The 27346-nt window shown below is 36.0% G+C and overlaps 1 protein-coding gene across 1 annotated transcript; it reads left to right on the plus strand.

Moving 5' to 3' along the window:
* The first annotated feature begins 16103 nt into the window (after window positions 1-16103).
* Window positions 16104-23204, plus strand: LOC120424644 (microfibril-associated glycoprotein 4-like). Its single transcript, XM_039588813.2, has 2 exons — window positions 16104-17098; window positions 23052-23204. Exons 1-2 carry the CDS (start codon window positions 16128-16130, stop codon window positions 23164-23166), a joined length of 1086 nt encoding a protein of 361 aa, XP_039444747.1. The 5' UTR covers window positions 16104-16127; the 3' UTR covers window positions 23167-23204.
* Window positions 23205-27346: the final 4142 nt, after the last annotated feature.

Genomic DNA, 27346 nt, shown 5'->3' on the forward strand with positions numbered 1-27346 from the left:
ATTATAATTATTGTACAAAATGCTTGGGAAATGAATCCTCGGAAAATTAACAATTTTGAGTATTTTACGTAGAAGATTTGGACAAAATTTTCAATAATTTCATAACCCTTAAATTGGCAAATTGTGTGTTTAAAATTACCTTTCACGCTGGAATATTTTCAATGCAAATAAAAACAAAGTTATTCAGCTTTATTTTTCAAAACCTTTACTTTTTTCTAAGATATTGTTTATAACATAATTCAATGATATACATATCTTGTAAAAATCGATGTGTACAAATTCTCATAACAAATTTAATTCCATCTATCTTCCAGCTTAAGCATTTCAAGTGCCTTTTCCAGAGTAGGTGTAATTTCCACTCTCATCTTCATCTTTTTAATTTTGGCCTTCCCTCTGATGAGTTGATCAAGTTCCGGAAAGGATTGCCTCCCTGCTGGCTGGTGGTTGATGAAAGGCGTGAAATTTCCCCCAAATTTTCGCCCCTTCCTCGCCAGCTGCTCACATTTGCTGGTAGGTGAGAAAATCTAAAACACAAAACAACGGTGGAAAAAGGGTTGATGGTTTGATTTAATTTTCCACCCTGCTCGACACAGCCTTCCTCGAGGGGGATCAAAGCGAACGTAAGTTGGTATTAGAAGGAGGCTTAATGGATTAAGCTTGGGGGTTTGATTTGCGGTACAATTTGAACAGAGTGGAAGGAAGGGAAGGTATCTCTGATGAAGGGTGCGAAAGTTTTGAAATAATGAAAAGAAGCCGCCAATTTGCCTCGGGGGATGAAATGAGGGCTGAATTGCGAGCCGGCCTTCGGTTTCATTAGCTCGGGACATTTCTGATCCACAAATGAAAGCTTTGTGGTTGATTTGGGGAAGCAAATCGGAGATCCAGTATGATGAAGTTGAAAATAAAAACTTCAAAGATGATTGAATGAAGAAATAATAAGTTTGATAGTTAAATAGGTTTTTACTTTATTTTTTTTTTTCATTCAATATATTGTAACGCTTATAAAAAAATCGAATATAATATATCTTTTAACTTAGTTATCGATTGCTTCTTAATTTTGATTTGAAATTTTTCAAAGTACCTCACTGCACTTGTCATATGTGTAATACAATCAAATAAGCGCCAATTAAACTCATTTCTGTTCCGTTCCATGTCTTTATATTAAAGGATTGGTTAATGCTGAGTAAAAAAACTCAAAAGAATTGAAACGGAAATCTATGTATAGTGCATATAATGTTTTCTTGGGCCAAGCCAGGAGGAAAAAAGAACCAGTCGGAAAAATAACACCGGTGTTAGCCGTGAAGTTTATAACCATGTGAGACTGCAGCCATTTGGGTTTGGAAGCTCCTGCTGCTGCACAACACGGTCGATTTGCCTTGTGAAAAACGGAACTCACGTTACCGTTGACGAACGGAGAGGTGTGAACGTTTGGACAGGGTTTTCCTTTTATTTGGTGTGGCGGAAAGAAAAACATGCCTTTCAACTTTTCGTTAGCAGTGTGTTCGTTTTCTCTTGGAATCGATGTGTTGACTTGGTTGGTTTGTGTAACACTTTCTTGCATTATGTTTCATTCTTTCATATGTCTCTACTTTGTAAATGAGTTAATTATCCAAGCTGAAATTCAACCGAGTTTCAATTTTGTTTTAGAAAAAAAAAAATAATAAAACATAATTTCAACGAAAAGTTTGAGAGTCGCCATTTTAGTATACGCTTAGCTCAATAGTGGGACACAAATGAAAAATGTATTAAAATATGAAGAAGGTATATTCAATTGTTTTTTTTTTGGAAATGTATTTTATATGCTGATAATGCTCTCTGGTCTAATCAACACGAAAACTTAAAAAAATGGTGAGAAACAACAAAGATTCTATAAAAAATTGTGTTGTGGTGACGATTGAAAAACGAAAGATTGTTAATTTAAAATTTTGAAAACAAGGTTTCACAAATAGCTTAAAACATTATCTTAGCTTAGAAATTCTTGAAATATTCCCAGATACAACCTATTTTTTTATTTCAATTTATCTCTAATCACTGATTGCTGATGTCAACACAATTTATTTCCCAATACAATTCTGTTAGCTGTCCAGTCCATACACCCAAAGGAAAAATATATCTCAAAATCTGCAACAGTAGATTTGCTGCAAAAAATGTCACATTTTATAACATTTTTTGCAGCAAGCCCGTAGAACATTTTTGCCCGCGTGTAAACATTTCTGCGATCTGCAGTTCTCACCAACACATATAATGCTGGTGCGTCCCTGAGCAACACTTCAGAGAGAAGATTATGTTGGTGCTCTTTCAATCTCATTTCATCAAGCGTCCATGGCGCGGTGGTAGCGTGTCGGATCAAAAACCAAGAAGTTGGTGGTTCAATACTCGTTCTGCTAAGTGTTTTTTTTTTGTGAAATACAACCAAAAAGCCGTCGGTAATGTCGATAATTGTCGGTAACGGGCAAAAATGTCATACCCCTATATCGCAAAAAATGCATGAGGACAGATTTCATGCAGATTCTGATATACTTTCATGCCGCCATGCATCACAATCATGCGACTACCAGTTGGGTGTACAAATGTCAAATTAATTCGGAGTTTCAGGCAAATATTAGGCTGCTTGAAATGATCGAGAACTGGGTGCTGAAAAGAGAGATCAGGACTACTCGGAAAACAACATACTCCAAAAAACATGTTTAAAACAAACTTTTAATTTCAAAAAATGAGCAAAAACTTATCTCTCTTGTATTTTTTCAGTTTCTAAAATATTTTCAACAGACAAATAAATGTCAACATTGTAACTATAGAGCAATTCTCTGAGGTTTCGGTCTACGATGCACGGATGTAACTAAAAGGGTCATTTTTGTGGGCATTTCATGGCATGATCCCCTAGATTTACAGAGCCCGAATCTCAAATGTGAGCTGGATTGGTTTCAACAGGACCTGGCGATTTTTATTTTGAAGTTTAAATGGAATATAACCCGAAAAATCGGTGCGTTTTGTTTATTGCCAGGTTTGAGCCCCTTAACGTTTAATGTATTTTTCAATAACCTCATGAGCTTATAGTCCGTATTCCAGGGAACAACTTTGCCGAAGAGTGCGAATATATTCGTCAAATACTAAAAATGTTACAGAATTTATTACACCGCCGCTGAAAACTTCACTTTTTCTTTAAGCTCTTCTGGCAACCATCAGCTTGCTTGGTTGCATGAGCGTCGCGACGCCTGCCTCAATCCTTTCTGCAGGAGCAGCAAGTGCTGTCTGAAGAGAGTGAAGAAAAAGTTTATGTGTTCAGCGGCGGTGTAATGAATTCTGTAACACTTTAAATAGTGGACGAATCTTTTCGAACTCATCGGCAAAGCTGTTCCCAAGTCCAAGTTAAATATTTTTGAAATATATGTCATCGCTTCCTTCAGAATTGGTTCGAAAAATCGAGTCACAAAACGATACTAAACGTTGTATCAACTGTAAACAATATAGAATGCATTGTTCTGCATTCAACCTACTTTTTGGATAAACAATCGAAATTCCGTTGCAAATAATTTTCAGAGTTTATGTCTCCCCACCCCTCCAAAATTAGCCCAAAAATCAGGGAGGCAAAAATAAATCAAAAACCTTAAAGGTGGCGTCCAATTTTCCCGGGTTTTGAATTTTCCGGGATACGTGAAAAATATTTTTTAAATCCCGGAAATTCCCAGGATCCCGGGAAATTTTCGAAACAGTCATAGAATATATGTTTTTATTACATTTGTCTTGTTTTTAAAGTTTGAAATCATAGAATTACTCAATAATATTAATCGGTGATAATCTACACTTTAGTCTAAACAAGGACAGCAGATTTTAGATAAATGAACCACGATTTTCAATCCAGTGTGATTCAAATCAAATTAGTCTCCTACATTTATATTTTTCTCTTAATTATTTTTTTATTTGACATAACTAGAAAAGCTTGTAAAATTTATTGGAACCAACAAATAAAATAGTACCAGTAAATGTAAAATTATAGATAAGGTTTGTAACTTTTTTTACAAATTATCTTTGAGTCTCTATACCAACTGCGGAAAATTGGGACAACAATCTGAATTGGTACAGAAGATTTTAACGCAATAAATTTCGAAATCGCAGTATGAATTCTTTTGTTCTGTGTTTGTTTTAACAGAAATAAAAAAATCATAACATTTTGCAAAACAATAAAATAAAACAAACAAACATAAACATTTGTTTTCTAGAATATATTTAAGTATAATATTTTTTCTAAATTTAAAATCATAAATCTACGTCTTTCTTAAAATATATAAAATTAAATAGGCATTTTGAGGATCTGTACACTGCAATTAAAACAATTTTCCCTAATGAGTCCAATTGTTGCTGATATATGTTGAATACAAAATTTTAATGCTTTAGAGCAGTTCTCTAGGATTTCGGTCATTCGATTTTTTTTGTATTTTTTAATCCGACTGAAACTTTTTTGGTGCCTTCGGTATGCCCAAAGAAGCCATTTTGCATCATTAGTTTGTCCATATAATTTTCCATACAAATTTGGCAGCTGTCCATACAAAAATGATGTATGAAAATTCAAAAATCTGTATCTTTTGAAGGAATTTTTTGATCGATTTGGTGTCTTCGGCAAAGTTGTAGGTATGGATACGGACTACACTAGAAAAAAATAATACACGGTAAAAAAAATTTGGTGATTTTTTTATTTAACTTTTTGTCACTAAAACTTGATTTACAAAAAAACACTATTTTTATTTTTTTTTATTTTTTGATATGTTTTAGAGGACATAAAATGCCAACTTTTCAGAAATTTCCAGGTTGTGCAAAAAATCATTGACCGAGTTATGAATTTTTTAATCAATACTGATTTTTTCAAAAAATCGAAATTTTGGTCGTAAAAATTTTTTAACTTCATTTTTCGATGTAAAATTAAATTTGCAATCAAAAAGTACTTTAGTGAAATTTTGATAAAGTGCACCGTTTTCAAGTTATAGCCATATTTAAGTGACTTTTTTGAAAATAGTCGCAGTTTTTCATTTTTTAAAATTAGTGCACATGTTTGCCCAGTTTTGAAAAAAATATTTTTGAAAAGCTGAGAAAATTCTCTATATTTTGCTTATTCGGACTTTGTTGATACGACCTTTAGTTGCTGAGATATTGCAATGCAAAGGTTTAAAAACAGGAAAATTGATGATTTCTAAGTCTCACCCAAACAACCCACCATTTTCTATCGTCAATATCTTAGCAACTAATGGTCCGATTTTCAATGTTAATATATGAAACATTTGTGAAATTTTCCGATCTTTTCGAAAAAAATATTTTCAAAATTTTCAAATCAAGACTAACATTTCAAAAAGGCCAAACATTCAATATTACGCCCTTTTAAAATGTTAGTCTTGATTTGAAAATTTTGAAAATATTTTTTTCGAAAAGATCGGAAAATTTCACAATTGTACTTTTTGATTGCAAATTTGATTTTACATCGAAAAATGAAGTTGAAAAATTTTACGACCAAAATTTCGATTTTTTGAAAAAATCAGTATTGATTAAAAAATTCATAACTCGGTCAATGATTTTTTGCACAACCTGGAAATTTCTGAAAAGTTGGCATTTTATGTCCTCTAAAACATATCAAAAAATAAAAAAAATTAAAAATAGTGTTTTTTTGTAAATCAAGTTTTAGTGATAAAAAGTTAAATAAAAAAATCACCAAATTTTTTTTACCGTGTATTATTTTTTTCCAGTGTAGTCCGTATCCATACCTACAACTTTGCCGAAGACACCAAATCGATCAAAAAATTCCTTCAAAAGATACAGATTTTTGAATTTTCATACATCATTTTTGTATGGACAGCTGCCAAATTTGTATGGAAAATTATATGGACAAACTAATGATGCAAAATGGCTTCTTTGGGCATACCGAAGGCACCAAAAAAGTTTCAGTCGGATTAAAAAATACAAAAATTAAAATTGAAGAAAAAAGACCGATTTCGTAGAGAATTGCTCTTTAGAATTCATATTGATTAGTATTTATTTACCAGTTCATATATTTCCACAACCAAGCATTAATTTCCAGACCAAAATTAGATTTTATTTTTTTTGAAATGTCAATCTAATCCACAGAAAACAAATAAAAATGCATTTTTCTGCATTGAAAATCATTTTTAGCATGTTTGGGCTTATTAAACTATATTTAGATTTTTAGTGGAATTTCGATGCACACTACTTCAAATAGTGTTTTTTAACAATACTTATTTTTTTTAAAGTAAGGAGATTTGAAACAACTGTGCTTCTTTGAAAAGCATTTTAAAACATTTTTCAAGCCGTTGCAAATATATTTCAAAGCTTATGTCGCCATCTCCCCCTTTCTCAGAATTTGTTCGAAAAATACGAATGTTTTTTTAGCAATACTTAAAAATATCAATAGAAATAGATATCAGCTGAAAACAGTCTGAAATGCATTTTTCTTCATTTATTTTATTCTCACGAAAATAAAATTTTCGTCAATACTTAGAAATTATGGAAATTTATGATTGCTTAACAAATGGACATGTGCATAATGTATTTTAATACACTTTTTTTAGTCTGCGATTGACAGAGCAGCGAGTCAGACGTGCGTCCCTCCAACACCAAATAAGTGCTAAAAAGTGCAAAAAATGCCTCACGGCAAGAAAAAGAGGCGGTCCTCGCCAGCAGGATCGGTAGATTTGAAGAAGTTAAAGAATGCCGAAGCGCTACCTGCAAAGCCAGGCAGTTTGAGCAAGGACGCTCAAAAATTGTCTGGAAACCAGCGAGAAGGAAGAATTTGAACGACGGGAAAAGTTGCCACCCATTTTTGTGAAAACATCGTCATCGGATTCGGTGCGAAAGTGGCTGACCGGATTTATCAAATCTGGCGTTTTACGAGCTTCCATTCGCTTGTGTGCTGATGGACCAGAAAGGATTACAACTACGTTCGGGATTTCCTGCACAACACAAAGATTGAATACTGCAGCCATGACGATCTAGGTAAACGCCCCATGAAACAGGTCCTCCGAGGCCTGTACGACATGGATGTAAATGTGTTGAAAGAAGAGCTTAAAACTCTTAAGTTGAACGTGATCGAAGTCTTCAAGATGACGAGACACAACAAGGACATCAAGTATCGTGATCAACTGTACCTGGTTCATCTCGAGAAAGGATCGATAACGCCATCTGAGCTAAAAGCAGTTCGGGCAATTTTCAACATCATCGTGACTTGGGAACGTTATCGTCCAGTGCACCGTGACGTGACACAGTGTTCGAACTGTTTGCAGTTTGGGCATGGTGGAAGGAGCTGTTTCATCAAGAGTCGTTGTGCAACCTGCGGAGGTGAGCCCAAAAAAATTAAAGCTTGCAACACAATCAACGAGAACATCGAAGCCAAATGCTTCAATTGCGGTGGCGCCCATTCGACCAAGAATCGAAGCTGTCCAAAACGTACTGAGTTTGTAAAAAATCGTCAGCAAGCGACGACGAGACACCGACCAAATCATCGCAAAACACCACCAGCATTCATGGATGTAGATTTTCCTGCTTTAGCGTCGCCAGGAGCGGGATCTACTCGAGTGGTTCCAAATCTGCAGCCATTGCCGTTGAATCAGCGGCAAAAAGGTTGCAGAGAATACAACACCTCCAGGCTTCAGTCAGTAACCGAGGGAAAACCAACCAGCATCAACGAATGAAGGCAGTAGTGACATGTTTTCACCACAAGAACTTCTGAACATTTTCATCTAGTTGACAACAACACTGCGTGGTTGCAAAACTCGTGCAGAACAAGTGAGAACGCTTGGTGGATTTATCTTAAAATACAGTTCGTAGTTTACTCGTTTGATTTTTGAATAATTCAAAGAATTTTTATTTTAGATTTGAGTTAGGATTAGCTGTTAAAGTGATTTTTCTTTTTTACCCAAATGTATTCAATTCAATGCAAAAATGTGTAACAATTTGAATTTCATTAAAGATGTTAATAAACATTTAATAATAAAACGAAAAAAAACCACAACAAAGATGAAGAGCATTAAGCTATACCACTTAGCATGTAAAATGAACGTTATTATTATAAGAAATTTCAATAAATACATATTTAATTAAAAAAACACTTGGGTAATTCTCCGCCAACTCACACAGCAGTTGCCCCGACCCCTCTTCGATTTGAGTGAAACTTTGTCCTGAGGGGTAACTTTTGTCCCTGATCACGAATCTGAGGTCCATTTTTTGATATCTCGTGACGGAGGGGCGGTACGACCCGTCAATTTTTGAACATGCGAAAAAAGAGGTGTTTTTCAATAATTTTCCCTGATCACGAATCTGAGGTCCATTTTTTGATATCTCGTGACGGAGGGGCGGTACGACCCGTCAATTTTTGAACATGCGAAAAAAGAGGTGTTTTTCAATAATTTGCAGCCTGAAACGGTGATGAGATAGAAATTTGGTGTCAAATGGACTTTTATGTGAAATTAGACGCCCGATTTGATGGCGTACTCTGAATTCCGAAAAAACGTATTTTTCATCGAAAAAAACACTAAACAAGTTTTTAAAATTGTCCCATTTTCCATTACTCGACTGTAAAAAAATTTGGAACATGTCATTTTATAGGAAATTTAATGAAGGGTCACTTTTTCATTTAGAACAAAATTTTTCATTTTAAAATTTTGTGTTTTTTCTAGCTTTGCCGGGTTATTTTTTAAGAGTGTATCAATATTCTACAAAGTTGTAGAGAAGACAATTACAAAAAAATTGATATATAGACATAAGGGGTTTGCTAAAAATCATCACGAGTTATCGCGATTTTACGAAAAAAAAGTTTTGAAAATGTTGGTCGTTGTTGACATTGGCCGTTCATTGTTACCCGCGACAGACACGGACGACGAAACAAAGAGAAACGCAAAAAGTAACTTTTTCAAAACTTTTTTTCGTTAAATCGCGATAACTCGTGATGTTTATAAGTAAACCCCTTATGTCTATATATCAATTTTTTGTAATTGTCTGCTCTACAACTTTGTAGATTATTGCTACACTCTAAAAAATAACCCTGCAAAGTTAGAAAAAACACGAAATTTTAAAATGAAAAATTTTGTTCTAAATGAAAAATTACCCTTCTGGGTCAATGAAGATTCGAAAAGTACATTAAATTTCCCATAAAATGACATGTTCCAAAATTTTTTACAGTCGAGTAACGGAAAATGGGAGAATTTTTAAAACTTTTTTATTGTTTTTTTTCGATGAAAAATACGTTTTTTCGAAATTCTGAGTATGCCATCAAATCGGACGTCTAATTTTGACACTAAATTTCAATCTCATCACCGTTTCAGGCTGCAAAATATTGGAAAACACCTCTTTGTTCAAAGATGGAAGGGGTCGTACCGCCCCTCCGTCACGAGATATCAAAAAATGGACCTCAGATTCGTGATCAGGGACAAAAGTTACCCCTTAGGACAAAGTTTCACGCAAATCGAAGAGGGGTCGGGGCAACTTTTCCCGATTTCGTGTGAATTGGTAGAGAATTACCCACTTTTCATTCAAATGTGTGTACCGTCGATGGACATAAACTTTAAAAAATATTTTTAACGGCCTTATTCATATGTTAATACCATAGCTTGTAATATCAATTTGTATTTTTTTTTGTTTTGTTTTAATGAAAAAAAAAATATATTGTAAAATGAGATATTCGAAAAGATCAGAAAATTTCTTACAAGTTTGTCATACTTGTTTAAATACAGCTTCAAATGTTGTACTATTTTTTATGGATTATTTTTACTATGCAAAAAGAAAAAATAACAGTTAACAAAGCATAACATTACAAACTTGTCTCATCAGACAAGTTTCTCTAACTTTGAGACTTTTCACCTTTGCAAAAAACACCTCTTCTGATAAATTAGATTCGACTCGAGAGAAAGCGCATCGTCTGCAGCAGTCACAGGTCGGTGCATTTCGGTTGCAAAAACCCAAAGAGGAAAAGTTTGTTGTTCTGTTTCGTGATCTAAGGTTGGTTTGTAAAACAATAAAACTTTTGCTCTTCCGAAGTGAAAACTACAAATTTCTTTCGGATCCCTCAAGTGACAGCAAATTTATTAAAGTTTAATTACTTTCTGGGGTTGTTTGTTTTTTAAGTGGTTTTGCTTCGATTCCAGTACTAATCGTTCCATCAGCGAAATTAATTTTCCTCGTTTTTGGAAATCCGCATCACTTCTCATTGCACCGCCAATTAAGCGTAATTTTTCACAAATTAAAATTTTATTATCACCCACGCCACCCACAAACCCATCACCGTATACCACCATAAGAACGAAACGGAAGAATGTGGTCGTAAATTTTAGCCAAGACGCCGCCGCCGCCGGTTGAAATTGTGTTGGTTTGTGGGTGATGGCGTGCGAAACATTAAAAGAGATTAAACTCTCGTACCCAGAAGTCTAGTAGATGGTTTGGTGTCGGCGAGAAAAAAGGATGCAATAATTTCATTAAGCTCATTTGTGTTGCCACTAGCGAGATTTCCTCCCATGTACCGGTGGTTGTGCAAGGTCAGTGGAGGGGAGAGTGTTGCGATAACGATAAATTATAGAGTCTACGAATCTGGTTTTAAAAGACAGATGCCCAAAAATACTCTGAACAAGACTTTAGTAAGTAGCAATTCAATGTAGTTTTAATAAATTTGATAGTCTCAACAGCAATCAATACCACACACATCCAGGTCAACCCGTAGCCCAGATTACCACACGCGTTTCAAATCGCTCAACAAATTTATAACACGCTAATGACCGGGATTAATCGCCAACCAGTGTGCCAAACACATGTGTGACTATGGGGCAGCCTTCTAAGAAAGTCACCACTGCCCGGATGTAAGCCATCTTGAGCCCTGGCCGGTGGCATTGCTGACCGTCGCGCGGTAAGAAAATTGAATAATGGATCACCTGGGCACGGATTATGGGGCGGCCGCCATTAATTACCACCCGGACGCAATCCATATCAATTAATCATGGACAAGTTTCGTCGCTACGGAAAACGTATTCTGCTCGCTGGGTTTGTGTCCACAAGATTCCTGGGGACTGCCGGGTTAAGACGGGGGAAAGGAAGTTTGGATTATTTTGAGTAATCTCTGTAGATTGTTGTGGGTGGTATTAATGAGCGAACGTGACTTGGTTGCAGTTTGGTGCGGGTTAAGGTGCGATGAAAGAGAAATGTTTGAAGATTGGAAGTGGAGGATGTTTTTTGTTGGATACAGTCTATTTTTTTTTTCATTGCATCAGATCAAACACAAAAAAAAAAAACAATAAAAAAATAATCAAGAAAACAAATCAAGAGTTTATTTGAAAAGGTCTTTCAAACATAAGGTGACATTTAGTTTGTGGGACATTGCAAAAATAAAAACTCAACAAATCTATGTTTGACAATATAATTTTCAACATTGACAGGTTTTTATAAAGAATCTTTTGCAAAAAAATTCCACTGAAAGCTGCACCACTTGCTTAATACCATGATTTACGCTACGCTAATTAAAATTAACCTCTTATCATAAATGAGCAATTAGCATAGCATAGCATAGCAGCATAGCATTACGGGTCTGCACCACGCTGTAGGGGGTGCCACAATGGTCAATTCAATATTCTTAGACAATTTGATTGCTGCCCGGTACAACCAAAAATATCTAAGAACGGAAATTTCCACACTGTGCTCCAAGGCTACGCCCATACAGTCCCGTGGGGATTTGGGAGGGGATGTTTTTGTTGTTCACTAGTGGCAAAAGTGCAGGGAACCCATGCGACTTTTAAAAGTGAACGGAATATTTTTGGGAGGTTTGGAATGGGGGTTAGAGGAATTTCATCGGGCCGATGAAAATGGTTGAATGCGTAATGTATTACATGATTTGGATGTTTGTAAGTGTAAATGTTAGTCTGTAGTGTATTATCTAATAAGCATATAGTTTTGTAATAATAATAATAATAATAATAAATATTATAAATATGGTAAATAAAATAAATTGAAATATATTCAAGATGATTCCAGGAAGCTGTAAAAAATAGCAGTAAATTAAAATCTAAATGCTCCAGATGGTTCCCATGCTGTTTTAGAAAGATTCGTTAATTTAAGCAATTTGATGATATATGGTATGAGGAGATGGTATGTTACAGGAAAGGTATAGGATGAGGAATAATATGAACATGTAAATAAATAATCATTTAAAATACAAATGCTCCTGATGGTTCCCTTGCTGTTTTAGTAAGTGTCGTTAGTTTATGTAATTTGATCATATATGGTATGAGGAAATGAGGATATAAAGGAAAGCAATACGAAAAAAAAAAAAATAATTTGAACATTCAAATAAATTTACATATCAGCAGCTAAATTGAAATTAATTCCAGGAAGCTGTAAAAAATAGCAATAATTTTAAAACAAATGCTCCAGATCGATCCATTGCTGTTTTTTAAAGCATCGTTAGTTCATGCAATTTAAATGTATATTTTATGGGAAAATAGTATGACAGAGGATTAGAAAAATATAAATAAATCATATAGTGAATAGATACATGTTAGCAGTTAATGTAAGGAAGATGTGAAAAATATAAATATAAATATCCCGTGGAAACAACGACGCAGGCCAAACACGATCGAAGCAGGCCTTGCCTCGCAAAGAGCAACGGCGAGACTGGCCAGCTTCTTTCAAATACACTTTTTTCTTCTTTTTCTTCCGCGCGAAACAACGACGCAGGCCAAACACGATCGAAGCAGGCCTTGCCTCGCAAAGAGCAACGGCGAGACTGGCCAGCTTCTTTCAAATACACTTTTTTCTTCTTATTCTTCCGCGCGAAACAACGACGCAGGCCAAACACGATCGAAGCAGGCCTTGCCTCGCAAAGAGCAACGGCGAGACTGGCCAGCTTCTTTCAAAATCACTTTTTCTTCCTTTTTCTCCCGTGCGAAACAACGACGCCGGCCAAACACGATCGAAGCAGGCCTTGCCTCGCAAAGAGCAACGGCGAGACTCCTCTTATCATAAATGAGCAATTCTCTACAAAATCGGTCTTTTTTTAGAATTTTAATTTTTGTATTTTTTATTCCGAGAGAAACTTTTTTGGTGCCTTCGGTGTACCCAAAGAAAACATGGCTTAGTTTGTCCATATGATTTTCCACACAAATTTGGCAGCTGTCCATATAAAAATGATGTATGAAAATTCAAAAATCTGTATCTTTTGAAGGAATTTTTTGATCGATTTAGTGTCTTCGGCAAAATTGTAGGTATGGATACGGACTACACTGAAAAAAATGATACACGGTAAAAAAAAATTGTTAATTTTTTATTTAACTTTTTGTCACTAAAACTTGATTCGCAAAAAACACCGTTTTTATTATTTTTTTTTTTTGATATGTTTAAGGGGACATTAAATGCCAACTTTTAAGAAATTTCTAGGTTGTGCAGCAAATCTTTGACCGAGTTATGAATTTTTTAATCAATACTGTTTTTTTTTCGAAAAATCCAAATATTGGTCGCAAAATTTTTCAACTTCATTTTTCAATGTAAAATCAAATTTGCAATCAAAAGTACTTTTGAAAAAAAAATGCTTTTTTGAATTTTGTTGGTCAATATCGAGACTTTTATGTAAAATTGTCTGGAAAATCGATTCCCACTGTCGGGTTTTGAAAATGTTGACGTTAGACAACTTTTCAAAAAAAAAAAAAAGTTTTAGTAAATGATTTTTGTATTTTTTTAGGAGAGACATACCATCCTGCATTTTTCGTGAGTCTTTTTGTCACATTTTAGGCTATTTTCACAAAAAAATTAACGAAATAAAAATCGTGACATCACCCAAAAATTTAAATTTAAAACTTGAAAAATCTAATAGAATTGGCGTGCATTTTTCTTTCAGTGTATTTTTTTTCAAGAAGCTCGTCTAATTTCCTACAAGTTTGTGTTTGACCACTTTTTGATACGATGCAACGGCTTCGAGCTACAGCAAAATTTAAATTACAAAATACAAAAATGTTGAATACTCTAACGCCCTTCTCAAATGTCATTATCGAGTGCAACTGGCTCCATATACACAAAAATGGCTTTTATAGGCCTAGGATAACATGTCAAAATTGAAATCGGAGAGGGTAGGGAACAAAAGTACCTGAAAAATTCCCAATTTTGAGCTGGAATTGCTCTAAAGCAAAATAAATTGAATTTTCCCAGCTTTTCAAAAATATTTTTTCAATAGTAGGGTAGGGTAGTCATCAATGAGACACTTTTGGTTTTCAACTTTCAACGATTTTTGTATTTTTTTTTTCATCAGCATGTTTTAATGAGCTTTTTGTTGCATTTTCTTTCTTTTAATATGTTCTAACATTGACCAAAATATGAGATCGATCTGACGTCTACAGCCAGAGTTATTCAACTGTCTCATTGTAGACGCATTTGGCAGGAACAATGAGACAGCTGGGACACTCTTCAAAAATCATTACTTTTTTAGTAAAACATCATGTTTTATATTGTTCAATTGCAGGAGACTTTCTTTGAACATATTCAAACAATTTTGTCAACATGAAACTTTAATTAACAAAAGTTATACTAAAAAGTATTTAAATTTTGTAAAATCCATATATTTTACGAAATAACTTTATATTTTTGGTTAAATGAAGTTCAAACTCGATAAATATGCCAAAAATCACTCTTCATGTTTTGAAAGATTTCTATAGATTTTGAAAAGTTTATTGAAGAAAAATCAAAGTGTCTCATTGTTACCCATGGGCCGAAAAGAGTGGGGAACAATGAGACAGCCCTGGATTCTGGGTATATTCTAATTTTTGGTCAAACCTAATAAAAGGACATTGTAGCCCAACTCATGCCCTGTAAAATGACGAAAGAAATTTGGAGAAATATTAGTTTGTAAGTTTTTAAGCTCATAGGCGAAAATGTAATTTTTAGTCAAAATTTACTTTTACACCCCAGAATCAAACATGTATGAATAACTTTGCAAGGGAGCGTCCATAACCAAAGTCACTTTTATGGCAGACGTGTATCTAGTAGACACGCCTTTCCCCCAAATATGAGCCAGATTGGTTGAAACTACGTCTTGTGAGAGCCATTTTATCATTGTTCCCCGTGTCTCATTGATGACTACTCTACCCTAAGCAAACATGTGCACTAATTAAAAAAAATGAAATACTGCTACTATTTAAAAAAAAATAACCTAAAAATAGATTTAACTTGAAAATGGTGCACTTTATCTAAATTTCACTAGAGGACCAACATTTCGATTTTTTTAAATCAGTATTGATTTAAAAAAAATCTTAAATCGGTCAAAGATTTTTCGCACAACCTGGAAATTTCTGAAAAGTTGGAATTGGATGTCCTCTAAAACATATCGAAAATAAAAAAATAAAAGTAGTGTTTTTTGCAAATCAAGTTTAACTGACAAAAAGTGAAATAAAAATCACTCATTTTTTTCTTTACCGTGTATAATTTCTTTCAGTGTAGTCCATATTCATACCTACAACTTTGCCGAAGACACCAATCCGATCAACATTTCCTTCAAAAGATACAGATTTGTATATTTTCATACATCATTTTTGTATGGATAGCTGCCAAATTTGTATGGAAAATTATATGGATGAACTAATGATGCAAAATGGCTTTTTTGGGCATACCGAAGGCACCAAAAAAGTTTCAGTCGGAGTAAAAAATACAAAAAAAAACATCGAATGGCCGAAATCTGAGAGAACTGCGGAAATATGTTATTACGAGATATTTTTTTGCATTGAATTGGAGAGGTATTGTGATTTGAAAAAAAAAACTAAAACAGCAAAGCGTCTGATGAGATGCGGATTTATGATATGAAAATTATATTAAAAAGGTCCATTTTTTTCAATAAAATTTAAATTAAAATAACTCAGCAATTGAGAAAAGCTTCAACATGTTTGGAAGATGAAATCAAGTTTTATCACAGTAAATATGCTGAGCAAATATGATTCAGTTTCGGAAGCAGCACGTTTATCAGCACCACAAGAAGCATACCAAAAATCCCCTCGCGCAAAACGGGGATTTTTGCACAACGAGAGAAATCATCTGCAAGAGTTATAAAAGGTAGGCCAGCTTTCTTTGAGAGCATCAGTGCAGTTCCAAGACGCTAAGAAACTGTTTCAATCATGTTTTCTTACCAAGATTTGCTCAGTTTAGTGCTAGTAATACTCTTGATAAGTTCAAGTCTGTGCACGGAAGTGTCCACAAAACCCCCAGCAACTTCGCCAAGTGACGTTGGCAATGGCTTCGGCTACGAGGTGCTGCTGTCCAAGCTGGACTTTATCGAGTACAAGTTCATGGAGCTGGAGTTCGAGATCAAAGAGCAAAACGAGCAGATGATGCGCAATCAGGCTCGGCTGGAGAAAACCCACGAGGGAATGGCCTGGATGATGAGTCGGCTGGAGCAAGCCGTTGGCCAGAACTTCAGCTCGGTGATGGGACAATCGTGGCAGATTCTGCAGCAGCAGAAGAGTTGCGCCAACCATGAGAGTTTGCGGAAGTCAATCTTCAGCTTGAAACCGATCAAGGGACCGTCGGACAATGTGCGAATGCTGTTCGATCTGCAGCAGTTCAAGAGTCGAGGTCCGTACGAATCTTGCAAGGCTGAGCCGAGCAAAACTTCCGGAAAGTATATGCTGCAGCCGTTTGGTGATGAGGAGCCATTTGTGGCGTATTGTGAGCAGACCAAATATAGGGGAGGTTGGATTGTGATACAGCACCGGTTCGATGGATCAGTCGACTTTTACCGAAACTGGACCGAGTACAAGGCAGGATTTGGCGACCCTGAGAAGGAGTATTGGATCGGGTTGGAGTTGCTTCACAAGATGACGGCCGCCAAGACCTACCAACTGTTGGTGGAACTGGAAGATTACAACGGAGATTACAAGTACGCCAAATATACGGAGTTTGGGATTGGCAACGAAACGGAAAAATACGCGCTGAAAAAGCTTGGAGTTTACAGTGGTTCGGCGGGAGATTCGTTGGTGTATCACAAGAACATGAAGTTCACGACGCTGGACAGTGACAATGATGCAAATGCAGCCAACTGCGCAGAAACGAATACCGGAGCTTGGTGGTACAACAGTTGTCATCATAGGTGAGTGTTTTTTGAAGTCGACGCCGCTTTTTGACGTTCCGAGAAAAACGCGTTTCAATGTTTGACCTTGAATAAACAAAAACGAAAGCACGCAATGCAAACACGTTTTGTTTGGTTGACCATTCTGTGCATTGCCTCGAAGTTTGGTAGAATTTGGTTGCTGGAGTCTCGAGTTATAATTACAAATGTTTACGGTAGTCTAACTTGTACGTTAGGGTGCCCAGAATATGAGACTTTTTCTCAAAACCTCGCTCCACAAGCTGAATATTGTTCCTTGACCTATTCTAGGACTCTGGACCAAATATGAGCAAAATCGGTCATCATTTACCCATTGATACTCGGAGGTGAAGTTTGTATGGGAAAAATCGAAAAAATGTATGGAAAATCCAAGTTTCTTACGGTTTGGTCTGCACGGTGCGCTACTTCCATCCGAATATTCCCAAAAGTGAGATTCTTAATGAAAATTTAATGCTCTACAACTTTGTAGAACATACCAAAGCTGTAAAACTCGATCCTGAAAAGTTATTAGCGATTAAAAAAAGTCATTTTTGTATGAAAAACATTTTTTACACCAACTTTAGGCTCGGGTATCAATGGGTTAATCTCATCCAATGTCGCTCAAAATTTACACAGATGCTTAAAATAACCCAAAAAACCGTTTTCCGCTTGTGGAGTAGGGGGTCATTTTTTCTGGGCACCCTATTGTACGTGCGTCTAACGCGTTCTGACCTGAAATCCCTTTGGCCAATTGTCGCACTTACACTGAAATAAAAAATAGTACCCATTTTCTTTATTCTAGGAATTTTGCCTCTTTTCCTTATTTAGTAATCTGGTTTTTTGGATTACTTAATAAGGAAAGGAGCCAAAATTCCTAGAATTTAGGAATTTGGTACTTTTTTTTCAGTGTACATTAATTTTCAGGCTGTGTCAAGATAGCATGACAAGATAGAAACTTCTTTCATATGAAAAGTGACAAAAATGCACGGAGTGTTTTTGAAACCACCTTGAAAGCAAAACCTGAAAATTTGGTATAATGGACCTTTTTTTTTAAAAAAAAACTCCAGTTTTGGTATTTTTTTTCGGTCGATTTAAATTTCAAGGAATTATTATTGTGTGTTAGATGGATTCCAATATTCGGCTTCCAGTGTTGACGTTTTTAAGCGTTTTAATATTAAACCTTTAATAAACATCAGTTAGATCGCGCATTGTAAACACACATGAGCTTTTTTTCCGAATCAAGGAAATTTATTTATTTGTCTTTTTGACCTGGCCTTAAATTTTTTTGGGGGCCGTCCTTATGATCAAAGAAGACATTTTCAGTTGCAAAGTAACCGCCGACATTACAAGTCGCATTCTCAACGCCAGTCCGCAGTTTGTGTGCGCGTCGCCGCTTTTTTAAAATGTGCACCGTAGACAAAACAAGTGTGGTTCTGGATTTTTGTCAACTCCAAACCCAACCAAGCCCAAAGCTTGTAAAAAAATTTCTCGCAGACCTTCAAGTAAACCAAAAAAACTTGTTAGCGTTGCAATTGAGAAGAAAAATAGCCGTGTTGCAGTTCGCCGACTCAGCAGTGGCCTCGTCCATCATCGACAAACCTCTGGTATATCAGGGTTGCAAAATCCCGATTTACCTGGACAACAACGCTACGGAAGTTCGTGTGCTTGACTTACCTCATGACATAAGAAATGACGACATAGTAAAAGTGATGAAAAATACGGCGAAATTTTGACCATCACCTACGACCGCTGGATTAACTTCTTCCCAGGAATCCCAAATGGAGTTCGGACCCTGCGGATGTTGATGAAACAGCCAACGCCGAAATCAATCACTGTAGGGGGAGAGGGGGTAATATGCACCCCCTAAGGGAAAACTGTGATTCCTCAACCATTACAGCATTACTGTGGAAGAATTTTGTTCGATGTTCTTAACCAACTATTATTCTTCGTTATCCATGTGAAAAAAGTCTTAAAAAACTTCAAAATTGTTCGAAAATATCAAATTTCTAAAAAAAAATTTGATTTATTTCAAACCATCCTTCCGGGGCAATATGCACCGCAACACTGGGGCAAAATGCACTACAACAACAGGGCAAAATGCACCACAACATGGGGCAAAATGCACCGGGTAAAAGCAGTTTTCACTAGACACCACTAGATGACACCGCTGTTTTTACAAAGGAGCATCACAGCGGTGCATTTTGCCCCGACCACGCTTTTTGCAGAAAATTTAATTAAAAATGCATTTTTTGATGTTTTTGGACTCATCTATCTATCAAATAGTGAAGATTATGGCAAAAACTATATACCTCAATACTTACAATAACAATAAATGCTTTTTATATTGTCCAAAAATCATGATGAAAGTTCAACGAAAATTAGATGAAAACATAACATTTTAAAGTTTTGCAAATAACTTAAGCTGTTTTTAAACTACGATGCTCAAATTTTTCCAGCATGGTTTTGCAATGTTAAGCTTCCAATTTCTATGAGTTTTTCCCCAGAAAATTCTTTCAAATACCGAGAAAAGCAGGGGGTGCATTTTGCCCCGGGGGTGCATATTACCCCCTCTCCCCCTACAGTTATTTCGATATACAGTGGACTCTATCGTTTTCGATATTGAAGGGACCGTCGAGAAAGGGAGTTATCAAATTAAAGAACTAAAATCAAAGCATTCTGTTTGAAGGGACTGAAAAATTTATTGGCAGCTGGAGCAATATTGATACCGAGAAAATCGACAGCCAAAGAGTCCACCGTATTATAAATGAAAAATTTTGCACACTCGACGATCTGAAATGTCAACTGGTCTTTCGATATACGATTCTACAGAAATCACTTTTTCAAAAGCACAAAAAACACAAATTCCTCGAAAAGAAATGACGCTCAAGACACGAATAATCCTACAAGGCAAGCACATTGCCCCACCGCTAACGATCGCCTCCAAAATGACCCAAATGATTGAAATGACCAAAATGACCAAAATGACCAAAATGGCTAAAATAACTTGAATTAGGGGAAATATACCCATTTTAATCACACTAAGCCGTTCGACCAATTCTCATCACTTTTGCCGTTTCTGCTATTAAATCAACATTTTCAGGTGTTTCAACAATGGAGAGTTGCTTGCTCACTTTTATTTGAGCTATTCATTACTTTGGAACAGTCAAAAACACTTTATATAAGCTGTAATTCATGATCAAAGTGCTGATAGGCCGATAATAGAAATAGGCTGAGAAAGGGTATAGTTCCCCTACCTAAAAGACCTATAAGACCTAAAAGATTAAGAGGCAGTATTTGTAAATATTGCTCGATTTGTTCTAGAGGTCGTATCGAGATGTTCCGATTTGGATGAAACTTTCAGCGTTTGTTTGTCTATACTTGAGATGAACTCATGCCAATTATGAGCCCTCTACGACAAAGGGAAGTGGGGGGAAAACGGGCATTGAAGTTTGAGGTCCAAAAAACATAAAAAAAAATCTTAAAATTGCTCGCATTTCAGTAAAACTCCATCATTTCCAACTCTCTTAGATGCATTCGGAAGGACTTTTGAAGCACTTCAAAATGTGCCATAGACATCCAGGATTGGTTTGACTTTTTCTCATAGCTTTTGCAAATTACTGTTAAAAATGTTTTTTTTTTTAAACTTCAATATCTTTTTGCAACAGCCTCCAACACCCATACTCCTATAGGTCAAAAGTTAGGGAATTTCATGGACTATAATTCTACGGTAATAACTTTTTGGCCAATCGCAGTTTTTCTCATAGTTTTTCGATTTTTCTATAACAAACTTTTTACAACGTTAGTTTTTGCCCTGTAGGCTCCCATAGCGGCACTTTTTGGTCTCAAGTTTTTCATATTCGGAATCCTCGGAAAATTTCACGTTAGTTAGAAGTATTGGAGTTGTAAATCTGATTGAAAAAATGCCTTTTAGAATGAATTAATTTTTTTTAACTATTTGTTGGATTAGGGGTAAAACAGGTTTTCGCCTACTTGATACAGCATTTGACGTATTGAAAACAGAGTAAATAAGATCTTTTTCTTTTTTCAAAAATGTTTTATTTAATTATTTTTTGAATCAAATTTACAACTCCAATACTTCTAAAAAACGTGAAATTTTCCGAGGATTCCGAATATAACAAAATTGAGACCAAAAAATGCCGCCATGGGAGCTTACAGGGCAAAAACTAACGTTGTAAAAAGTTTGTTATAGAAAAATCGAAAAACTATGAGAAAAACTGCGATTGGCCAGAAAGTTATTATCGTAGGCTTATAGTCCATGAAATTTCCTAACTTTTGACCTAAAGGAGTATGGGTGTTGGAGGCTGTTGCAAAAAGATATTAAAGTTTAAAAAAAAAATCCATTTTTAAAAGTAATTTGCATAAGCTATGAGAAAAAGTCAAACCAATCCTGGATGTCTATGGCTCATTTTGAAGTGCTTCAAAAGACCTTTCGAATGCATCTAAGAGAGTTGGAAATGATGGAGTTTTACTGACTTGCGAACAATTTTAAGATTTTTTATTTTTTTGGACCCCAAATTTTAATGCCCGTTTTACCCCACTTCCCTTTGTCGTAGAGGGCTCATAATTGGCAGATAAACAAATGCTGAAAGTTTCATCCAAATCGAAGCACCTCGATACGACCTGTTACACATTGGTGAAAAACTCGCTCTTAAATTATTCGCTCTACAGCATTGCCTTGGCGTTCTCGATTACGAGATTCCTACTCGAAACTAAGTGTCCGAAGGCTTGATTGTTGACGCAATTGCAAACCTATTTTTACTCCTAAGCTTCCATCCACCCCGAGATTCGAACTGTCGACTTTTGGATTGTGAATCCAACTGCCTACCAGCGACTCAACCGAGGCAGGATCCAGGGAGATGACTTTTATACCTAACGACCTAACCTCTAGGTTAGACCGGGGCCAACATTCACTTCCCCGTCCGACGGAAGGCGTGATCAGACAATTCTGGTATTGAACCCACGCCGAACCCACCACCGATCCCGGTGCACTGAATATATGCAACCTAATTATTATACATTGAGTAATTTTGAAGAAAAGAAATCACATTAAGCATTGACTGTCAATGATGGTTCTGAATTCAGGTTCCAGAAATAATAAATTGAAAAGAAAAATGCTTCTACAAACAACACAAAGAAAATTATTTATCGTTTGAAACAATCTGAATCAAGATTTGAATGATTTTCTAAAACAAACATAGCCGATAAATGGCCGATCGCGATTGATGACTTTCAAAGCCATAAATCAAAATGTTGATCAAATATTGAATGGCTGCAATAGCATTAAAAAATGAGCAACTTTGTGTATCCAAAATTATAAAAATTTGTTTATACACGAGGGTTATTTTTAGAGAAAGGCCATGAATGGTCTTATCAGCAATCCGTAACATACGCAATGTATGCTGCACAAACATGAAACATTTCCAAATATATGGCTTTCTTATCAGTGCAAAAAGCATTTTTCGCTTAAAGGGTGATGTTCTGCACAACAGAGCGATCATTCGTCATGGACGCAACGGCTGATTTGACAACAAACAGTCGATAAAACTAAATAAACTGATCGAAAAACGAAACTATTGGCACTACGCCCCCCGGGGCATGGCCTTCCTCTAACGTGGGATTTCTGCTCCAGCGCCTCTGACGAGACAGGAGAAACCGGGACCGACGTTTTACTTCACCATCCGATAAAAGCTCAGTGGATAAGGCGGGAATCGAACCCGCGTCTCAAATAAACTGATCGATTAAAATGAAAAAGACATGAGATGACAAATAGATCTGGAACTGTGAAGCTGAAAACAGCTCTATTGAGATCTAAACATGTTTGTGTTTAGTTTACCTCCATATTCAAGTGACATATTTGCTTTGACAGATAATTTTAAAATCAACTGACATGTTTTGAAGATTTGATTTTTGACAAAATATTTTTTTTTATTTGCAGCAACCTCAACGGACAATTTATGAATGCAAACGATGTCAGGTCTGTCACGTGGTATCACTTTAAAAGTGCACATTACGGACTACGGTATACAAGAATGATGATTCGTGAAGTTTGAACCAATCAAATCCAATAAATGTGTAGGAAACATAACAACCATATTCGAAATCCACCCACAATCAAAGACATCAGCCCCGTCAAAAACCATCAAGAAATCAATAAGCACTTGACCTGTCGAGGGCACTCCCCAAGATCCGTCCTCGTCCTTAAATCCTACCGACTTCCGAGTACATTTCCGACATGGCTCCACCATTATCCCTGGCAAAACATGAGAAACACATTGACGTTATCCCTGGCGTGGGATGGTGTCCCGAAATCGTCCTAGAATCGTCTAGCCTGCCGTCTGGGGCGAAGCCATGAAGTGCATAATCCGAAACCAATCTTGAGAAATACTTTTCACACCCTCTCCCCCACTCTGGTTTCCGCAGGACTAAGATTAAGGTGTAGGCGGGAGAGAGTGAAGAAAATGGAGCCGGAAACATAACGGGCAGATTAAAATGGGACCACTTTTGAATCGAGGAAAATGTGGGTTGAATGCAGAATCGATACTACGAGCAGCTTGTAATTTCATGTAATTTTGTTTTGACGGAGGGATAGCAATATCTTTCTACGATTTAACCGCAAACCATGGGTTGGGTGACCAGAAATTGAAATATTAAAACTATTAAAACATAGTTTCCCCTCAGGCACCGCAATTTACATTTTCTCACCCTCAACGGATGTGGTTGCAGCATGCAAACAGCAAAAACCATTCTACACCGACTTGCTCTCCAGCTCCCTAGGATGATCTATAAATATAAATTACTGCATACTATAATTCCACAGATTCCTCCGGAATTGTGCTTCTGGAACCGTCCAGACAGCTTGGGCGCACGAGAAAACTCAACACTTTGGCGACTCCGACAAGTTGAGAAACATAGTTCTGCTAGCTGGCAGCACAGTTTTCTTCATTCCACAACTCCAAATGCATGAATGCTCCCCTCCAAATATGCAGACGAGGGAAGAAACCGAGCCATGAAATTGAAACAGATGTTTGCTTCAGGGTGGCTTTTTTCGGTGGCGGTGTCGTCCTCCGAAAAAAGGGGGTGAAGCTTCTTGTAACTCCTCGCCTCCGACTTGGATGGGAAAACTGTTACTACTTTGCGAGGGCCTGGGGCAGGAATCGATACCCGGGTGGGAAATTCCGAAAAGTTCGTTCCGAAAATAGAGCTGTAAAACTTTAATCCTTCCACGCGAGGGAGGGGAATCATTTTTACATTTTGATGGCAGAGGAACCATATGTTGGCTAACCTCTGGTTGGGAAGAGTACTCAAAAGCTGGTGAAGTCGGGTAATAATCTTCAACTGGGTTCGTCAGTTAATCTACTTCATGTTTGACAAGGTTGAGATTGGATGGGATTTGAAGATTACGTTATTTAATTTTTTTTCAAATTTAAGAATCCATAAGTAGTCAAACAGCAATTCTCTGAGTAATTTTTGTAATTTTTAATCCGGTCGAAACTTTTTTGGTGCCTTCGGTATGCCCAAAGAAGCCATTTTGCATCATTAGCTTGTCCATAAAAAATAAATCACGGTAATTTTTTTTTCGTAAAATCACAATAACTCGTAATGTTTATAAGCAAACCCGTTATGTCTACATATAATTTTTTTGTAATTGTCTGTTCTACAACTTTGTAGAACATTGTTATACTCTGAAAAATAACCATGCAAAGTTAGAAAAAACACGAAATTTTAAAATGAAAAATTTTGTTCTAAATGAAAAAATGACCCTTCTGGGTCAATGTAGATTCGAAAAGAACATTAAATTTCCCATTAAATGACATGTTCCAAAATTTTTGATAGTCAAGTAACGGAAAATCGGAAAATTTTTAAAACTTTTTTAGTTTTTTTTTCGATGAAAAATACGTTTTTTCCGAATTTTGAGTACGCCATCAAATCGGGCGTCTAATTTTACATAAAAGTCCATTTGACATCAAATTTCTATCTCATCACCGTTTCAGGCTGCAAATTATTGAAAAACACCTCTTTTTTCGCATGTTCAAAAATGGAAGGGGTCGTACCGCCCCTCCGTTACGAGATATCAAAAAACGAACCTCAGATTCGTGATCAGGGACAAAAGTTACCCCTTGTGACAAAGTTTCACGCAAATCGAAGAGGGGTCGGAACAACTGCTGTGTGAGTTGGCGGAGAATTACCCCACTAAAACTTGATTTTCAAAAAACACTATTTTTTCATTTTCTGATATGTTTTAGGGGACATAAACTGCCCACTTTTCAGAAATTTCTAGGTTGTGCAAAAAATCTTTGACAGAGTTATGCATTTTTGAATCAATGCTGATTTTTTTCAAAAACCGAAATACCGGTCGCTACAAAATTTCAACTTTTTTTTTCGATGTAAAATCTAATTAGCCATCAAAAAGTACTTTGGTGAAATTTTGATAAAGTGCAACGTTTGGTTAACCCGTATAGGCCTGGGTGAAATTGGAATCACAAAAATGGCCATAACTCAGCGAAAACTCAACCAATTTGCATACTTCTTTATTAGTTGGACTCATTAGAATGTCTTTTTTCCGAAAATGACCCGCAGAACCCGGAAATGTTTCGGTGGCCGGAGATATTCCGGTGGGTCACTGGGTCAAACAGGGTCAAAAATTGTCATTTTTGGTTCCCGCACTATTTTGTTAATAGAAATCTTGGAAAAAACACAATTTTTCATGTTACGATCTTTGTTCTACCAACAGACAATACTGACCATGCATTTTGCACCACCGGGGATGTTCCGGATTGAGCGGGCAGGTTCCCTACCCCGGGGGAACCGGTCAAGGGACGGTCAGAAATAAAACTATTTCTATTATGGCAATATGGGTGTCAAAGTTCATCATTTTCAAAATCAAGCTCATCTATGATCCCCAAAACCACTTTGGACCGATCTGGCCACTTTGGGACCGGTTCTCGATACTCCGGTGAAACCCGGAATAAGGCAAATTACGAGATTATTTCTGAATAATTTTTGACAGGGCAATATGGATGTCAAAGTTCATCATTTTCAAAATTTAGCTCATCCATGATCTTTTTTAAAAATAGTCTCAGTTATTAATTTTTTTAAATTAGTGCCCAGACTTGCCCACTTTTGGAACAAAATATATTTGAAAAGCTGAGAATATTCTCTATTTATTTGCTTATTTTGCTTGATACGACTCTTAGTTGGTGAGATATTGCCATGCAAAGGTTTTAAAACAGGGAAATTGATGTTTTCTAAGTCTCAAAAAGACTTAATATTGAATTTCACTGAAGTACGTTTGAATTGCAAATTGAATTCTACATCAAATAAAGAAGTTGAAATTTTTTAACCAATATTTAGATTTTTTGAAAAATCAGTATTGATTCAAAAATTCATAACTTTGTCGAAGATTTTATGCCCATTCTGGAAATTTCTGAAAAGTTGGCATTTTATGTCACCTGAACATGTAAAAAAAGGAAGAAATTAAAAATAGCTTTTTTTTTGCAAATCAAGTTTAAGTGACAAAAAGTAAAATGGAAGATCACCAATTTTTTTTACCGTGTATCATTTTTTGTTAGTTTAGTCCTTATCCATACCTACAACTTTCCCGAAGATACCAAATCGATCAAAAAATTCCTTTCAAAGATACAGATTTTTGAATTTCCATACATAATTTTTGTATGGCTAGCTGTCAAATTTGTATGGAAAATTATAAGGACAAACTAATGATGCAAAATAGCTTCTTTGATCAAACCGAAGGCACCAAGTTTCAGCCGGATTAAAAAATAAAATAATATTAATAAAAAAAACTAACTTCATCCACCTATGTGGTTGGAGCCTTCCTCACTTATTACCAACAATGACTGATATGATGGAATTGTACAAAAATTTCATCTATTTTTTTGATCCGGAATGAAAAGTACATAAATATCACTTAAGTGGCCATAACTCGCGGCAGGGTTGCCAGATCGTCAATTTGTTGGACTCGTTGGAAAGGTCTTTTGATAACCTAACCAACGATGGGTCGGATGATGGACCCGGACTTAGTTTACAAACATTTAAGTGAGATCCGGCTTCCAAAAAGTACATCAATATTACTTAAGTGGCCATATCTCGAGGCAGGGTTGCCAGATCGTCAATGTTTTGGACTCGTTGGAAAGGTCTTTTGATAACCTAACCAACGATGGGTCGGATGGTGGATCCGGACTTAGTTTACAAACATTTAAGTGAGATCCGGCT

Source organism: Culex pipiens, chromosome 3 (assembly GCF_016801865.2).
Source record: "Culex pipiens pallens isolate TS chromosome 3, TS_CPP_V2, whole genome shotgun sequence".
NCBI classification, from domain to species: domain Eukaryota; kingdom Metazoa; phylum Arthropoda; class Insecta; order Diptera; family Culicidae; genus Culex; species Culex pipiens.